Here is an 18527-nt window from a genome sequence, read left to right on the forward strand (position 1 = left end):
GTGGTTCCTCTATCTCAGTCCAAAACACAGAAAATAAGTCACAAACCCCAACAAAATCACAAACAGAAATAACTTACAAAATTAGGCACTTAAAGGCACTTTAGGGCTTTTAAGGAGATGTCACTTATTAGATTTATAAATTTTTCTGTTTATTGTTCCAAGAGAACATTTTGGCAATGGGACCAAAAAAACAACATGAATCTTAAGCTTTTTGTAATTTTAGCCTAACCTCAATTCGAAACTACAGCTATATTACTATATCATAAGCTAAATTAAGACGTCAAAGACACCTAACCAATAACGTCAAAGACATCAAAGTTCTGTACTAATGAATTTTGAAAAGGCATCTCTACAGCTTTTTCTTCGAAAGGTGATTATCTTGCTGTGGGCTAACTTTCTAATACTACTACTAAGAAAGGAGCGAAATGAAACATTTAATTTCTTAGGCCATGAGAACTATTAAAGTTTAGGAGGCACATGTGATGTGGTTCCTCTATCTCAGTCCAAAACACAGAAAATAAGCCACAAACCCCAACAAAATCACAAACAGAAATAACTTAGAAAAGTAGGCACTTAAAGGCACTTAAGGACTTTTAAGGAGATGTCACTTATTAGATTTATAAATTTTTCTGTTTATTGTTCCAAGAGAACATTTTGGCAATGGGACCAGAGAATCATCATGAATCTTAAGCTTTTTGTAATTTTAGCCTATCCTCAATTCGAAACTACAGCTAGCTTGCTTGTCAACTTACGGAGTTTCCAATCAAAAGCGGTACCATGGCTGGAAGAAACGAAAGCTTGACGGAACAGCTTCAAATAAAAAGAAAAAAAGGGATAAGGATCCTCCATAGCCATTGCTGTAGCATAGGGTGTCGAATCGACGTTTCAGTTGGTGGGTCTTTCTTTACAGGAACAAGGAGCAAGCCTTTCGCCCAAGCTTCCTATAGTTCTTTCATGACTATAACACTCTGCTTTAGCTTAGGACCTAGCTGACGGAAAAGCGGACACCATGCACTACGGCCTCAGGTAAGAATTATACACTGCTTTCCAAAATCCAAGAATACATTCATCAATTCAACCTGGGGTTCAAACTTTTTGTAAAAAGCGCGGAGATTAGACCCTTACCAATTACCAACAATCTAAAATTAACGACATAAGAAGAAAATGAAAAAAAGAGTTGCTCGTCCAACATATTGAGTACTAGATAACTCCAAATAGGATGGATGTTAATGTCTTTAGACTTTGACAGTCAAATAACGTCAATGCAGCATTTTTTTGTAAATGAAAATGAGCTTGAGATCTACATAAAAAATAAGCAGATTTTATAATAAACTTTGCTATTGGTTTGGTTTATAGTCAGATGGTTTCAGTCTTTTAGAATCCAACTATATGCCTGGTCACTTGTACAACTATAATAACGTGTACAATCACCATTCTTCTTTGAAACTGCTATGCAAAACCTAGACCTAAAATTACCTCAGAAACCTTCCAATGCCTTCTATAGTAAGCCTTATCCGTCTTTTCTTTGGGTCATCAGCTACTAAATACATACCAATGGGAATGGAAGCTATAACTCCACTAGCAATTCCAAAGGCTCTCAGCTTTGATTTCTTCTTTGTTGCATGTTTGACCTGAGTTGACAGTAACTGTCTGTTTGCGCACTGTAACCAATGGGACCTAATGAAAAATTACTAGACTATAGAAAGAATTATTTTCATTCGCAATAATAGCTTTAAGCTAACATGAGCATGTCAATGCTGGATAAATTGAATTAAATAAGGCAAGAAGCTAGAAAAAAAACATCCAAAATCTAAAATAACAACTACTGTTCCAAGGCCAACACAGTAAGATGAAAGAAAATATAAAACAACAAATTGATAATTAAAATAACAAATAAAATACTGCACAAAGGAACTGTGAATTCTTTCTGTTGTTGAAGAGAAATTCTCTTCAAATAAAAGTCAACTAGTATTCTTCTAATAAGTGTATTTAGTTGCTAAGTTTTCTTGGAAGGGAAGAAGAATGTGACAGCAATAGTTCGAAAAAAGCATTTCAGTCCTAAGTTCATTGTAAGTTTACATTGTCTTATTCCCAAGAAAGTTAGGAGACTCTGATTTAGACCATCTTCATAAGTAGAAAGGAAGAACCAACATCAATTTTTGGAGGCCTTTCTCTCCATTTTAGACGTCTGATCTTTTGCAAAAGATGAATCTTACACTGTGCTTGTACAACTTGTTTGCTTACCACAAATAAACATAAACTAGAATAACATACCCAAATTTTCATTCAACTATCTACTAACATATTATACCTTTGGTGAGAAAGATCTAATCCCTTATTTCCCTGAAAACTAATGAATTAAGTTAAGTTTTAACAGAGAGTGGTAAATTTCGTCTAGTTAAAACAACAAAGTTACATGACCATATGAATCTTAACTCATATATGCGATTAAAACGAAATTTTCTTAAGTATCCCTCAAAATATTGTGAAAAGAAAATTCTTTTTTAATATCTATATAAAAAAAATTTATAGTTGCATAAACAGGAAGCCTTCATTTATTAATGTGCTGTTACTGGTCAGAGAGAGACACTTTAAAGCTGAAATCCACAAGAGGTAAACCAAATATTCACCCAAAGAAGACATTTCTTTCCAGCTAAAGACGAGAATTACAGTTGCCAAAAGTGAAATTTGACTTCTATCAGAACCTACGTATCATTCTCATGCGTTTTACAGCTTTAACCAGAATAAAGATGAACAAACCTTACTTGACATTTTCAAAGGAAGTAGTTAAGCTTGTTCAATTAAACTTCCAAAGATTTTCAAAAACAGCTATCTGAGCTGAATCACAAAATTTTACTCACCCCTGGTGCTACTAATTTCTCTTTAAATATCAAACTGTGAACTGCCAGCAAAGCAATTGTTTTCCCTGTTAGATGAGAAGGAGCACTAGACCCTTTTTATAGAGCGGCAACATCGCATGTTTAGCAGGAGCTTTAGGGATGACATATCTGGTGGTGAAACTATGAAACAGTTTTTATGAATATTACAAGACATTATTAGGCAAAGATCTAATGTTAATCACGGTAGATTAGCTTTATCTCCCTTTCATACTAGATTACATACAGTGCTATATTACTGTTTGAAATCGGGTGTCCTTCTTCTCATAGTTTGTTATTTTAATGGAAGTTACATAATTCCCCTCTATGCCGTGTCTGCTTCTCAACTGATGAAACTATCCAGCATGTCGTATTTTATTGTCAGCCCCTGAGTGTGGAGACTATTTCCCTTAAGCACCTCTGCTGCACAGCTAATATACCATATACCTACACTGCAATCCTGAATTCTAACCTGCCTTGGCACATTGATAGAAAGATATTTACGGTATCTATTGATATTTTGACAAAGAGACAAATAGATTAGTGATCACTAAAGCACAATGAAGACAATAGAAAAGGGGTTGATTCATCAAATGAACTGGAATGTGCAGAAGAGAGCAGGAGTGAGTGGGAAGAGCCGTATTGTTAACAACCTGCCAATTGGTCTTAAACTGCTGGGGATAGGTAGCTCAAGTACCCACACTTCCCACAACCCAAAAACAGAATCAAGAAATTTAATAGGGAGTACCAGTTATTAACTGACAGGAGGACATCTTTATTTCCAGGGGCTTGGTTACAGACGAGGATGAAGGATTTCTGATCATCTGAAGATACTTTTTTGGAGAGTCAAAGGGGTGAAAGGACTAACTGGTAGTTCATATACCCATACACAAATTTTGGAACTGGAACTGAATGAGTGACCAAGCTCAAAGGTTTTAATAGTGGACAGCAATGCAATGTCAAATATGTATGGAATCTATTTGGGGTATCTTCATACCCTGCAGTTACAAAGAAAGTGAGACAGCTCAGTACTTCACCCTGAGTCAGACCCTTGAACACGGGAGTTTATGAGGATGTGACAAACCAATGAGAGCAATTAAAGTTTGATCGTATGTTTTTTATGGAATTTATCTAGATTTATGTGGAACCCAGACAAGGAAACTCTGCAGGAAGTAAATGTAAGGGGGGGAGGAAAACATTATTATATGTTCATTCTGGGTTGACAAAGGCAGTAGTTAGAATTTCCTTATTTCAGAAAGAGGAGTCTCAGACAGTCTAATGTATATGTTGAGGAGAAACGTTTTTGGGAACAAGTCCTAATTTGTGAGATAAAATTACTGATTTCAACAAATGAAAGAAGATGGTTATAAATAATCTTTTCGAGACTTTGACACAAGGCATCCTGATGAGTCTGTAAAACAATGGCTCATCTCTGGGCTTACCTTTCTTGAGGGTTAAAGGTAGCACAGAAGCTATCCAGATTTCTTGATAATTTCCCCTCAGCATTACTAAGACTAGCTAAGTTCTTTAGTTACGATAGATGGATCCTGTCATAACCCATAAAAAACCTCTCTTTAATAGTTCTAACAGACCCATACAGCCCCAACACTTTAAATGGCAGACAAATAGATTCTTACAGGGGTCATGGAAGGTGATGGGTCTGCTGATGGTAATGTTGTAATGTACTTACGCCACTACTTAATTTAACAAAAATATTTGTAGGAACAATAACTAATAATTAATCTGGTAAAAAAAGAAATGATTACAAGGTGATGATCGCCTCTGGGATGCCCTGATCTATAGGCTAATGCATATGAATATTTATTAAAAGCTTAAATTTGTAGAGGTCATGATATATATATTCATACAGGTTCATTTGGCAAATCCTAAACTTCAGATAAAAGAGGCACTGTCCTATTTAATTTATCATGTTACACTCAACCAAAATCAAAGCTACAATACCTTAAATACAATGTAGAAAGCTTATTGAGAGCCATTATCTAACAATCAGGACAGACACCAATTTGTATCTTCAGGACATTAATACAGGAAGACTAGAAAAAGATAATATTAATGCTTCCCAACGGACTAAATTTAAAAGAAAGTAAAACCAATAGCCATAAAAGAAATTTTATGGCCACTCAACTTTTAAACTGCCAGGAAATACTAACTTGTAAAGAATGCTGCAGTCTCATTACACATCCCATTGAAAACTGTCTGTAAGATTAGTACTTTGTTTGCAACAGTGCAGTGATACTAGATGCTATGTTTTTTGTTTTGTTTTTAACAGAATTCATGGTACTAACAAAATCTAATATGCTGCTAGTTTTGACAATCATGAAAGTATTCTGTAGTAGCATTTATTTGTGCAACAGACTTTTGCGTAGAGTAAAAAAAAAACTATTGGGAGAGTGAAGATTATTTTATTCATTATTTTGGTATTATTGTTAATTGAGAGAACATTATTTTCAATTTTTCAAATTAATTTTGCTATTGATTCACATTCAGGATTACAGACATCCATCATAAGTTTGTTTGATCCTTTCCTGTGCAGTTGTGTGTACATACAGCTTATTTTGCAATTAGTAGTAGGCTACATAAAGCAAGTCAATTCAAGCCAATTTGCACTTGAAAAGGTTCAAAGGAGCCATTTAAGGATCTGTTGTTGCTCCACATAAAAAGAAAATAAATCAAAAATTAATATTCAATCAACTGTAGTGAATCGAGGCGTGCGTCCTGAACATCAGATCATTAACCCCTCTTCTTCTTGGGTTGGGTTGACAATGTATCCCAATCTTTGAATATTTCTTCTTTTCTCAGGATAAATTCATATTCTTGGGACAATTCACTTGCAGCTGAACAGAATGTTGCTTTTTTACGTAAATTCACTAGTCGCAAAAATTACGTTACTATTAAAATAAACGGCGTAATTGTAAACACTGCTTATAAATATTCGTAATATGGATGAATATGTAAACATGTAGATTAGCTAATTAAGTAAAAAATGTGGTATAATCGTAGTAGGGTTTACCCAATTCGATAAGTCAGCATAAATTGATTGCTATATATAATGTTGTAGGTTTAGATCCATTAACAGTTTGAAAGCATGTATGAAAAAATCTCTTTTTGAAAATTGGGTCAAACTTTTTACATCTGCCAGAGGGTTTGAATTCAGTCCTAGTTGAACTTTCAAATTGAGGAGATTCACTTGTTTTCTTTCCAGCATTTTACATTTCAGTAGTATGTACTCAGGGGTTTCTTCTTTGATCTTACAGTACCTGCAAAATGGGCTACTGGCAACTTCTCCATTTGGCTGCCTAATTTTATATGAAAAAGAATGGTGGTCGAAGTTAGCCGCATTTGTACTCAGGCGATGAAACCGGACTGACTGCATCCTGGTTGGAAAGGAGGATAAATTGGATGGCTTAAAATTGGGTAGTGTTTTCAGTCACAATCTAGTTATTTCCCTTATAGTCAGAGGTTTCACTGGTTCCACTTGGTTTTGAGCTCCTTGCTTTGCTATATTGTCTGCTTTTTCATTTCCTTCTATACCAAGATGACTAGGTATACATTTAAATTTAATAAAACAGCCTAATCTTCCAAGGCTGCTAATGTTTTCGTTAGTTTGATGTAAGTCTATGTCCAGTGTATCAAAGTTATGGTTTTTTAAGATATTGAGAGCAGATTTGGAGTCAGAGAATACTACTATATGTTTATTGCTCTGTTTCAGTTTAATTAGCGTCTCTAAGCCCAAATTGATTGCAGCTACTTCAGCTGTTAGTATGCTGGTCCCTGCCTTATGTTTTTCCATAATGCATAGGCTGTGCTCTCTTAGAAAACACCCACTTCCACTCCATCTTCACTTAATGATCCATCAACATATAGTTGGTTATATCCATCATATTCCTATTTTAGGAGCTGTCCAAAATGTTGGATTGCAGTTTGGGATTCAATTTCTTCCTTTTTTTGGGGGAGGAATTCTAGTTTAACCTCTGGGGTGATTGATATCCATGGTGGATCTTTTGCTATTTTAGTTTAACATGCTCTAGTTTGATGGGGTATTGTGTCCTGGCCATAATTGCTGACATCAGTGGGTGATTTTTTGGCTCTTCTCAGCTAGCTCTGGCTTCTGGAAATAAGAAATGGTGAGGGGGTGTTTCCAATTTTGTCAGGTATCTTATGATTAAAAGTTTGTATCTATCTTCAGTAGTGGAAGCCCTGCTTCTTGTAGAAGGTTTTGAATCTCTGTTGTTTTTCTACAACCTTTGGCAATGAGGATTGCTGTATTTTGCACACATTCTAATTTATTGAAGAGCTGTTTTGAGCAAGTTCCATAGATAATCAGGTCATACTCAATTACTGGTCTGATGTACTGTGTGTAGAGTTTGAGGAGGGATCTATCCATACTTCCCTAGGTTGTACCACATAGTCTTTGAATAATTCTCATCTTTTTCATGCATGATTGTATGATATGGTCAATGTGAGGTTTGAAGGTAAGCCTGTTGTCTAAAATTATTCCAAGGTATTTAGTTGCACTGGTAGTTGGGATTGTAGAATTTCCTAGGGTAACTAGTTGTAATTCTACTTTTCGTCTATTATGGAAATATATGATCACTGATTTGGGGACTGATATGGGTAGTTTCATGCTGGTAGAAAAGTCCTGGAGGTTATTAGAAATAGTTTGGAGTTTATTTGCAACTTCAGCAAATGTTTTCCCTTTTGCCCATGCTCCAATGTCATCTGCAAAAATTCCATGTGGTGAGTCAATTTTTAATGCTGTCATATACAATATGAATAATAAGCAGCTGAGTACAGCTCCCTGTGGGAGTCCCTTTTCAATAGGTCTTGAGCATAATAGTTTCCCATTTGCTTTAACTTTAAAAGTTCTATTATCTAGAAAGCTATCAATCAGTTTTCTGATTGGTTGGGGGAAGCCTAATGCATAGAGTCTTTCTCCTAGTATTTCTTTTTGTGCATTATCATATGCTCCTTCTAAATCAATCAGTATAGCACCCAGTATTAATCCCTCATTCATAGTTTTCTGTGCATCTGTCACAAGTTTCAAAATGATGTCTATAGTTGAATGGTAAGCTCTGAATCCAGCTTGATATTTTGGGAGGATGTTATTTGTCTCTGTATACCACTGGACACGGTTGTACAGCATTCTCTCAAACAACTTACCAAGGGTTGGTAAACATACAATTGGTCTGTATGAATGTGGGTCATCTTTGGTTTTCCCTTGTTTGGCCACTGGTGTTATAATTGCTTGTTTCCATTGCTGGGGGAATACTCCTTGTAAGGAGAAGAGGTTAAACGTATGTATAAGAGCTTCTTGGAAATTTCTTGGGGCATTTGATATCCAAGAGATATGGATTTCATCTTCACCTGGGCTTGCTTTTTGATTCATTTTATTAACTGCTTGCAGGAATTCATTTGTTTTAAAGGGCAGTGTTAGCTCATAATCTGTATTTAATCTTTCATTGTGCCTTTGCTTATTTAACTCTTCTTTGTGGGCAAACTTCTGTTGGTAGATGTCAGCAAGTGCTTCAGCTTTTTTGCTATCATCTTCAAGTTGGATACCAGATACAAGTAGGGGATGCTTAATGTTATTCTTCTTTTTTCCTGCTCCCATGATTCTGTCTAAAAATTGGTGTATTTTTGATTCAGGTGTGTATCTGTCAATCTTTTCCAAGTAGGAAGCCCATGTCAGGGCTTTGGCCTTTCTTGTGTCTCTTCTGAGTCCTGCGCAGGCTTGTTTAAATCGGATGTATGTTTTGGGGTTTGGGTTTTTTCTAAAATTCTTTTCTGCATCTCTTTTTGCAGTAAATGAGGCTTGACACTGGTCATTCCACCATGGTTTTGATGTCTTCCTTGATGATTTGTTTATGTATTGTTTGTTGGTAGTTCTAGGTTTTGATGATATTGCAGCTTCTTTAAGATGAGTAGTTAGTCTTTTGGTACAGAATTCTGTGTCTTGGCTTTCTTGAATTGGCATGTAATCAATATTTTTGAGAATTTCGTTAAATTTAGTCCAGTTTGCCCTGTTCTTCTTCTTCTTCTATTTAACAGCAGGCGGGCTTTTCAGTATACACTATTTATCCCTTTTCCTTTTGCTTCACTCTGTGGGCTACAGAGCTACTGGCTTGATTGCCTCATATTTATTAGATATATTCAGATATCTTTCAGCAGATCTTTCGACTCTAGGAGTTCAAATATAAGATGATAGATGTCGATTTCTATACTCTGTGTGCAGGTATAGTTGGCTAGGCTCTTGGCTGATAGTGGGATTTTGTGGTGTTTGAAGTATTTTAACAGTTTAGAAAGCAAGGTATGTTGTGCAGACGTCAGCATATTACATTCAAATAGGCAATGGTCAATTGTTTCATTATTCATATTACAATGCCTGCAAAGAGGGGACAGGGGAATTGAACCACTTGAATTAGAAAGCTTATATGAGAATGCAAGGAAATTTAGTCCATTTGTTCCAGAACGAATTCTATGATAAATTTTAGACAGATATTTATTGGGAAAGGGGGACAGGATAGGATTAATCTTATTAAAATTAATATCTGATAGCCTCCATCGGTAAATATCTCTAATTGGGATTGGTCTCCCACTTGGCTGGTCAATATTTATAGAATTTTTTGCTATTTCATCAACCTGATGATTACCACTTATGCCAGAGTGGCTAGGAATGTACTGAAAGCAAGTGTTTATGCCACTTGAAGCAAGATTATCAATAATACTGAGACAATGATAAGTGTCAATATCCAACTTATATTGAGGAGCTGAGGCCAGCAACTCAAGGCTTGATAAAGAGTCGGAATAGATGATAATATTATTCGAATTATCAATCAAAGATTGGTTTTGCTTAAGGTGTTCTAATGCCATGATTATGGCATTTAACTCAGCAGACATTATAGATAAATTATCAAATAATCTCTTGCCCATTGCAATTTTCAGGTGAGGAAGGAAAACACCACTTGCAACCTTCTCATTCATTTTTGACCCATCAACAAATATTTGGAAGTGATTTTTATAGGTAATTGTATTAAGTTCTGCAAATTTTTTCTGAACAAAAGCAATGGGGGTTAAATCTTTATTCCATTTTGAAAATTCAGTATTTATTATGGGAAATGACCAATTCCATGGAGGGGATTGGGGGAAAGTAGGTGCAATAGACTTTGCTGGTACAGGGAACTTCTTTTGAATATTGGCATACTCATCTGCAATGCCTCTATACATGGCTGGATTTCTTAACCAATTATGTAATGTGTGTGAGCTATTTGATTCAATTTTTGTAAGATGTTTTATCAAGAGAAAGCTACGTCTCTCCCTTATTGTTGTTAATCCACTCTCCATTAGCAGAAACTTGGTGCTTGTGGGTTTCCTAAGACCAAATATGAGACGTATTATATCATTTTGTGTTGTTTCAATTTTTTGCATCTGGGTCTTTGCACATGCACCATATACAATGAGCCCATAGTCAATATGGGGTATTATATGTGATTTATAAAACTGGAGTAAGGTTTTATACTTTCAACACCATTGTGTTTAAATAATTATTTTTATTATATTTGCTTTTATATAACATTTTTTTATTGTGTTTGAAATGTGGAGTTGGATATTAAGTTTTTGGTCAAGCATGAGACCTAGGTAATTAATATTATTATCTTCTGGAATAGTTGTTTTATTTAGAGTTAGTTTTGCATTAACATGGTTTCGCTTCCTGTGAAATTGGATTATTTTTGACTTGGTGGGTGCAATGGGTAAATCTGAATGTTGAGAGAATTTTTCAAACTGGAAAAGTGACTTTTGCAGATTTGACTGTGCTATCTGAAAGGTGTTGCCAGATGACCATAGCACCAGATCATCAGCATATTGTAGATTCGTGTGGGGTAGGTTCATGTCCCAGAGATATAGGGCAAATAGGAGGCAACTGAGGACTGCTCCCTGAGGTAGGCCTTTGGATATTGTCTTTTGGGGTGAAGAGGCTGAACCAACACAAACAATGAAACTTCGCACTTCTATGAAGGATTTAATAAAGGATACTAGCTTGGGAGGTACTCCAAGGTTTGCAAATTTATTTAAAAGGATTTGGTGGTTCACATTGTCATATGCTCCTTCAAAATCAAGGAAAGCTGCCACTAGGATATTATTTTTTGAGAAAGATTCATTTATTGCATTTGTTAGCAAAATGAAAGCATCTGTTGAGGAGTGGTATTTCCTGAATCCAGTTTGAGTGTGTGGGATCATGTTATTTTTCTCAACAAAACAGAGGAGTCTGTGATAAATCATTTTCTCCATTATTTTCCCCATCACAGGTATAATCATTATGGGCCTATAAGACTCAGGGTTATCTTTTGGTTTATTTTTCTTTAGGATTGGTAGGAGGGACGAACATTTCCATATATTGGGGAACCTAGAGGATGCCCAAGCGTGATTATAACAATTTAGCAGTTCGTGTTTGTATGAAGGTGTGAGATTCTTTATCCATGTAGGGTGTATATTGTCATAGCTGCTGCTAGTTTTGGACCTAATATGATGTATTGCATTATTCAATTCCTGGATTGAAAATGGATTAGTTATGTACTCGGATCCTGGGCGTGGTTGGTAACTAGGGTTCATAGGAATTGTGGACAGATTGCTTTGATTGTTTGATGTTAGCTTATTAACAAAAAGAGTTGCAAATAGGTTAGCCTTTTCAATATCATTGCCATAATGGGTATTATTATGTATAAGCTCATACAGGAGTGGGTTGGGAGAAGTCTTTTTCCCACATATGTGGCTTATGACTTTATGTATAATTGGCTCATGCATTTCTCTGGAGAGATTATTTGCAAAATTATTCCAGTATTTATATTTAGCATCTATTATAGTCCTTTTTAGATTAGATTCTGCTTGTAATTTTTTTAAATATGTAGTAGGTGTTGGTTTTTTTATGAATTCTGTCCTAGCTGCCTTTTTTATCTTCCATTTATTTAGGCACTCATTTGTCCACCATGCTTTAGGAATTTGTTTAGGGAATGTTTTCTTAGGTGTTGTCCTGGGGATAGCATGATTAGCTGTATTTATTAGTAAAGATGTCAAGGCTTCAGCATGTGTGTCAACTGTTGTGTTAGAAATGCATGAACTTTGGGTGAAACTTGTAATTTCATCATTTAGCTTATTTTGGAAAATAGACCAATTTGCTTTAGTGTTGATATATTTGGAAGTAAGAGAAGAAGTTTCAGCAGGTTCATTTAGGGAGCAAACTATAGCAAAGTGGTCAGTACACAGACTATCAATTTTATTTATGTAAATTTTGTTCAAAAAATTCAAAGACACAATTTGTAGGTCAATTGTGGAGAATTTGGCACTTTTGGGGTTAAAATATGTATTTAGGTTTGGAGGGGTAGCAACAGCTAATTCATTATTATTTGAAATCATATTTGATATTTTGATATTTGATATTTTGACAATATTTGATATTATTAACTAATAAAGCTACACCACCTCCTTTTCTCTCTGAAGATCTATCCTTTCTCAGGATAGTGTATCCCAGAGACTTAATTTGTTGATTTTGGGTTAAATGAGTTTCCTGGAGGCAAGCAATATTAATGGAATTATTATTCATAAATGATATTAGTTCATTTAGCTTATTTTCTGTGAGTGATCTTACATTCCATTGGAGTATTGATAAATGTTGTGTTGTTGATTTATTCTTCATATGACTGTGTATCAATGTTCAGCTTTGTTAAAAGTAAAGCAAGATCTTTTTTTGCTTGAATGAGCATATCATCTGGGATGTAGATTTTTGCCAATTCTGCAATAATTTTTGTTTTCTGTAGTTGATGTATGTTCATGGCCTGAACTGCATTACAGTTTAGAATGAATAAGCATATATTTGGGGATTGCATTTTTGGTAGTGCATCCTGTTTGTTGGTTAAGGGATTGATTCCAGGTAGTGTTTCTGGTTTGTTTCTTCTTGGGAGGGAGGGCCAGGCTGGCCTCATCTCACCGGAAAACAAGGCTTGCTGGCTTGGTGATTCCTTCTGATAGGGATTTGAGCTAGGGGGCTTAGAAGATATTGTTTTATATGGGGTGCTTGATGCATTTGGGGCATTTGTCTTGGGGGTTTTGGTTGGTTTCATTACAGGCTTTATTTGGTATTGTTGGGCAGCATTTGCTTCCATTGCTGCAAAGGGGTATGGGATGGCCTTCTCTGTTGATATTTGGAGTGTTAGAGCTCTTTTCTTGTATGCAGGGCATAATGATTTATTTGTAGATTCATGTGGACCTTTGCAATTGATGCATGTAGGCTGGGTGTTTTTGCAAGTTGTCAGCTCTTTAGGATGGAAAGATTTACAATTACTACACTCTTGGAGAATTTCATTGCATTTGTTTGTCGTGTGTCCCAGTTTGAAACACTTCTGACACTGAATAGGCTTAGGTTTGTATTCCTTGTGTGGTTTGATTTGCCCAAATAGGAATAATTTTTCTGGGATATCAATTTTATCCTTTAGTGTGAATAAGAAGGATCTACTAGTTTTTAGGCCAGTAGAGTTAGGTTTTCCAAGTTGGGTAACATCCTCAACTGGGATTGTGTTTCCAGCCCTATCTGAGAGGCCTTCTTTTAACTCCTGAGTAGATATCTCTGGGGGAACATTATAAACTACAATTTTTGTTGGTGATTGTTTTGGGTTCCAATTAGATGCAATAATTGGGATATTCAGAAGGGATTTAAGGTTAATTATTGTATCTGCTGATTTCTGATCTTCTACAGCTATAAGCAGAGATCCATCACGGTTAATGTTAAGAGAGAACATTGATTTAAGCAATTTAAAAATTGCAACTCTTATTGCAGTGATCAATTTTATTTCAAAGGGTGTAGTGGGTGTAATTTTAATGTAAATTTGTAAGTTTTTGGAGGAAGGATCTTGGGCAGGGAGAGGGGAAATGCTTTTAATTGGGGAGATTTTTTTCCTTTTTTTAGAGCTTCTAGAGAGGACCTCTTGAAACCCATTATCATCATTTATGGTTGCATTAGGACCTACAGTTATCATTGTCCTATTCTCCGAATTGGAGCTATCATTAGAACTTTCAGATAATGTGCTTGACCAGCCAGGATGGGTATCTTTCACTATGGAATTTGATTTGGGATCTGGGGGGACGTTTTTTTTGGAGGACTTCTGAACATTGCCTATTGGAAAAAGCTTTAAACACAAATATAAAACTAAAATAAGAAGGGAAAATAGATGATATCAAACCGTCTGCACTATACTATGGGAAGGATAAACACCACAGTATAGCCCTGAGGATGACTTGAGCAGGATAGGTTTGGTACAACTACTGATTAGAAGCGATAATAATCAAGAAAATATATTTCGATTTTCTTGTACGGTTGCTGTTGCTGTTGTTGATAGTTGTGGATTGCTGTGTGATTGTTATTGTTATTGTTAATTGTTAAATTTTGGTGGGTACTCTTATTCTTCATAAACAGTTCTACCAATTTCTACCAGTATGGCATAGTGGTCTGTTAGTAGGTGAGGGATTGTACTTCTTTTTGAGTATTTAGATAGTTTATTTGGCATTAGTTGCAGGTCAATGGTGGAGAAAAGGTTAGTTTTGCAGTCGTAATAGGTCTTCATACCATGTGGTGTGGCTATTGACATTTCTGGGAATTCATTTAGTAGGTTTTCTAAAAATTGGCCTGCCTTGTTGGTTTTCTTTCCTCCCCAAGTAGGGCTATGAGCATTGAAGTCTCCTGCTATTATTATTTTCTGATGAATCATCTTAGGTGCAATTTCTGTAAGGAATTCCTTAGCTTCTTGGTTACCATTGGGATTGTAAGAGGAGTATATTGTTAGTGTTTCTCTATCTTTAAGACTTATTTTTACTCCAGCTACATCAACCTCATTAGGGTATTCCTTTGGTATTATGAAGTTGTTCTTAACATCTTTCCTTGCAAAGATAGCCACCCCCTCCTTTCCTGCCTGATGATCTTTCTTTCCTGTACAGCTCATATCCTTCTACCCATAGTGTCCTTTCTTGGTCAAGGTGGGTTTGCTGGAGACATATAACATGTGTATCTTTTACATTAATATACATGAGCAGCTGGTCTAGCTTCTCTTTTGATAGTGAGCGTGTGTTCCATTGGAGGATCTTTAGTGTTGTTTTGCTCTGGTTTTGTAATGGATGGTTGTGGCTTTGGACTTTATGCATTGGCCATATAGTGGTAAGCTTGAGGGTTATTTTGGATGGTGATTAGATCTAGCTCTGCAGTCTGTACTAAGCTTTTAGAGAAGTTTTTTGTGGCTAGTTCTCTCATGATGACTGCCTTAAGTCCTTGGGGCATTTTAGCTTGGGAAAGGAAAGCACTTGCCATGGTGTAGGCTATGAGGTTGGTGATTGCCTTGGCTGTGTTGATGGACATTGCTTCTGTGGCCTGGTTTGTGGCTGATGCTACTGGAGCTAATGGCTTGGGGTTTTGCTTGATACCTGGTAGGCTTGTGGGTCTTGCTTGCCTATTGCTGTTGTTGGAGCTGGTGCTTGCTGGGGCAGGCAACAGGGAAGAGAATCTTGCAGGTATTGGAGATTTTTGTGGTGTGCTAGATGTCCTTAGTGTCCACGGGGTCTCACGCATGCTGTAGGTTGGGGAGAGGGGTGGGTATGGAACTGTTTCCGAGGGGATAACTGGCTGGTTGTATTTACTTACTTGTGGGGCAGAAAATGGAATTGGTATATTTTTTATTTCTGCCATTCTAATTATGTTAAGACGCTCTCTGTATTTAGGACATAGTCTTCTATTGTCAGACTGATGGGGGCCATTGCAATTTATGCATTTAGGTTGGGCTTTACAGTCATTGCTTTTATGTTCTTCTTGGCACACTATGCATTTGTTTATTGTGGTTTTGCAATGCTTGTAGGTATGGTCTAGTCTATGGCACTTTTTACACTGAATTGGTTTATCCTTGTATGCTTTATTTGCCTTTGGCTGCCCAAATAGAAATATTTGTTGGGTGATCTGGGGTTGTCCATCCAATATGAAAATTACAGTCCTACTTGTTTGTGGAGTGTTTATTCCTGGTTTACTTAGGAAGTAGATAGTCTTAACTGGAATGTCTTCCCCATTGGCTGTCATTAAACCCTCTTTTAGTTCAGCTTCAGGGATTTCAGGTGGTATGTTGTATACTACAATTTTTCCTTCTTTTGGCTGAGGTTTCCACTTTTCAGTTGTCACTTGGATGCGTCCAACAATTGTTAGCTGTATAGCTGTGTTGGCATGGTTAGCTTCTGGGAACAGAACTTCTAATAAGCCATCTCTAGCTATGTTGATGCTGAAATTGCATCTTAGGGCCTTGAAGAGCGTTAATCTTATCTGCTGTATGTTCTTAGGTAAGAATAGTGTCTCCAGGGATTTTGGAATCAGTCTTATAACTGTTCCATCATGGATGTATTTCTCTGTAGTTTGTTGGGTTGGGTTATGAATTAGGAATGGTTGGGTGGTTTGGTAATGGCCTCTATGGTTTGTAGCCTGTAGAGGACTAGTAGATGGCTTCTTCCTTTTTGATTTTCTCTGTACAGTGATGAACTCAGTTTCTACTGTGCTGGTTTCTGGTCTTTCCTGAACTGTGATCATGGTGTTGTTTTGGCTATCATCAGATGTTTCAGTTTCAATTTCCAATGCAGGATTGGGGACTTGATTTGGGGAGAGTATTGCATCTCCCCAAGACTGGCCCCCTTCCAAGTGGGGGCCAGGTGGATCTGGTTTTGACATTCAGTCAAGGAAAATGGCAAAAATATTGATAACAGGTAAATCAATACAATAAATAAATCAGCTAAGATACTTGACCAAAAAAAGGATGATAATTGTAATCCTCCTCAAAATGGTAGTAAAAAGGATAATTTTGTATTATTTATTTTCCAGCCGTTTTTGAGAAATCAAGAATTTTTTATTTTGCTTACCACATGAACACACAAACTAATTGATTAGCAGCACCCCAGCTGTCTGAAACTGCAGATACAGCAGTCATGCTATTGAAGTAGCAGGTGAACAACCAGAAATATAATCAAATAGCCCCTTAGTCTTCCACATCCCTTTTATGTCAGTACTTGAAGTATTTCTCTTCAAGCTTTTTTTAATCATGGTTATAAATTCGTTTCGTTGGAATTGGTAACAAGTAAGGAGAAGGTATTGTTAATCACTGCTTTACTAATAGCTTTTTATTTTAGATTGTGATGAGGAATTGCAAATAGAGTAATTTGAAAAGGATAATGGAGATAAGTATATGTGAAGCTGAATTACAATTAGATGCTAAATAAAAAACAAAAAACAGGTAAGAGAAAGAGAGAAAAATAAAAATTATTTAACCCCCCCCCCTAGCCAATCAAAAATAAAACAATTTTGAGCCTCCCCCCCATCTGCTCCCAAGTCTGAAGTCCTCTAGGCCCACCAACAATCCCTGAAAATTCCATCTTGCCACCCTATGCCATTCCTGAGAGATTGCAAAAATGCTATACTGATAACCTGGTACCATATAGTTCATTTTAAGTTACCGTCTTAATTAGACATGAATAGATTCTAATTCCCACAGGATCTTATAGGGCAAACACGTTTTGGCAAATTGGAAGACAAAAGGTTTTAATCCCTCCCTCTGCTCCCAACACAAAGTTAATATATTGAATGTCCCAAATATGTTGCTCAAATAAGCTGATTTTCTTAAGATCTTTAATTTGTGGAATATATTTTAAATGGAAAAATAGCACCTATTGAAGATGGTGCTCTTATTTTGGTCTTGTTTCTGGTGTTCTTCGAGAAATAGGAGTTTTGTCTTTTAGCAGAAGCCATTTTAAAATGCTTTCTAGTCCAGGAAAGGAACAGTTTGACCAGGAACAAATTGCAAGAGAAAAGATTCTTTGACTACCCAGCTCAAAAAAATGTGCTGATTCCAAATATGCAAAGTTGGCTCATCTATCTGTTTCATAAATATTTTTTTTTCTTTTTTTAATTGAGGTTGATTTTGAGGGGATGAATTTTGTGTTTTATATATAGGCGTACAACAACAAAATTGATGTCTAGAATGGTATAATAGGTAATGGTGATTATGAAAATCCCTTTTAATTTGAACGTGAAATTAAAACTTAGGTTTTTTGAGGTTGAGGTTAATTATAGGAAGGTGAAATTTGTACTTCCATGTAAAGGCATACTACAACAAAATTTATGTCTAGAATAGGGTATTAGATCACAATGATTATGTAAATCACCTTTATATGAACGTAAAACAAAAAATTAGGTTTTTTGAGGAGGTGAATTCGTTTTTACATATAAAGGCATACAGCAACAAAATTGATGTCTAGAATAGGATACTAGATCACGAAATATGAAAATCACCTTTATTTGAACGTAAAATTAAAACTTTCATTTAAATATTCCAATAGTGTTAAATCACACTTAATCTGAAAGAAACCAGTCTTGAAATGTAGAATGACAATTATCAACCAGTTCGATGTTTTAACCAACAATTAAAATATTCTCGACTTTTTCAGTTATATGATATACAAATGTGATAAAAAATTGAAAAATCAAAGTTCATAGATCTTTGTTATCTTCCAGATCATCAGCTCCAAGAAACTCAGTTGTAACACAGTTAGCACAACTTGTTCCCTTGC

General features: G+C 35.9%; 1 protein-coding gene across 4 annotated transcripts in view; it reads right to left on the bottom strand.

Annotated features, from left to right (window-relative positions):
• Window positions 1-18527, bottom strand: part of LOC148945963 (putative aarF domain-containing protein kinase 5) — an 80153-nt gene that overhangs the window by 48254 nt on the left and 13372 nt on the right. For 3 of the 4 annotated variants that reach the window (XM_089097862.1, XM_089097860.1, XM_089097863.1), the window contains exons 2-3: window positions 4839-4930; window positions 1477-1677 (exon numbers count right to left, since the gene is read on the bottom strand). In XM_089097862.1, the coding sequence (XP_088953988.1) occupies window positions 1477-1677; window positions 4839-4873 (236 nt within the window). In that variant the 5' untranslated portion in view covers window positions 4874-4930. Of the gene's footprint in view, window positions 1-1476; window positions 1678-4838; window positions 4931-16823; window positions 16850-18527 lie in introns of those variants that run through there. The other variant, XM_089097861.1, reaches the window with a different exon arrangement.

This window comes from Artemia sp. Qi Xiang Cuo, chromosome 12, assembly GCF_049724085.1.
Source record: "Artemia sp. Qi Xiang Cuo chromosome 12, ASM4972408v1, whole genome shotgun sequence".
Lineage (NCBI taxonomy): Eukaryota > Metazoa > Arthropoda > Branchiopoda > Anostraca > Artemiidae > Artemia > Artemia sp. Qi Xiang Cuo.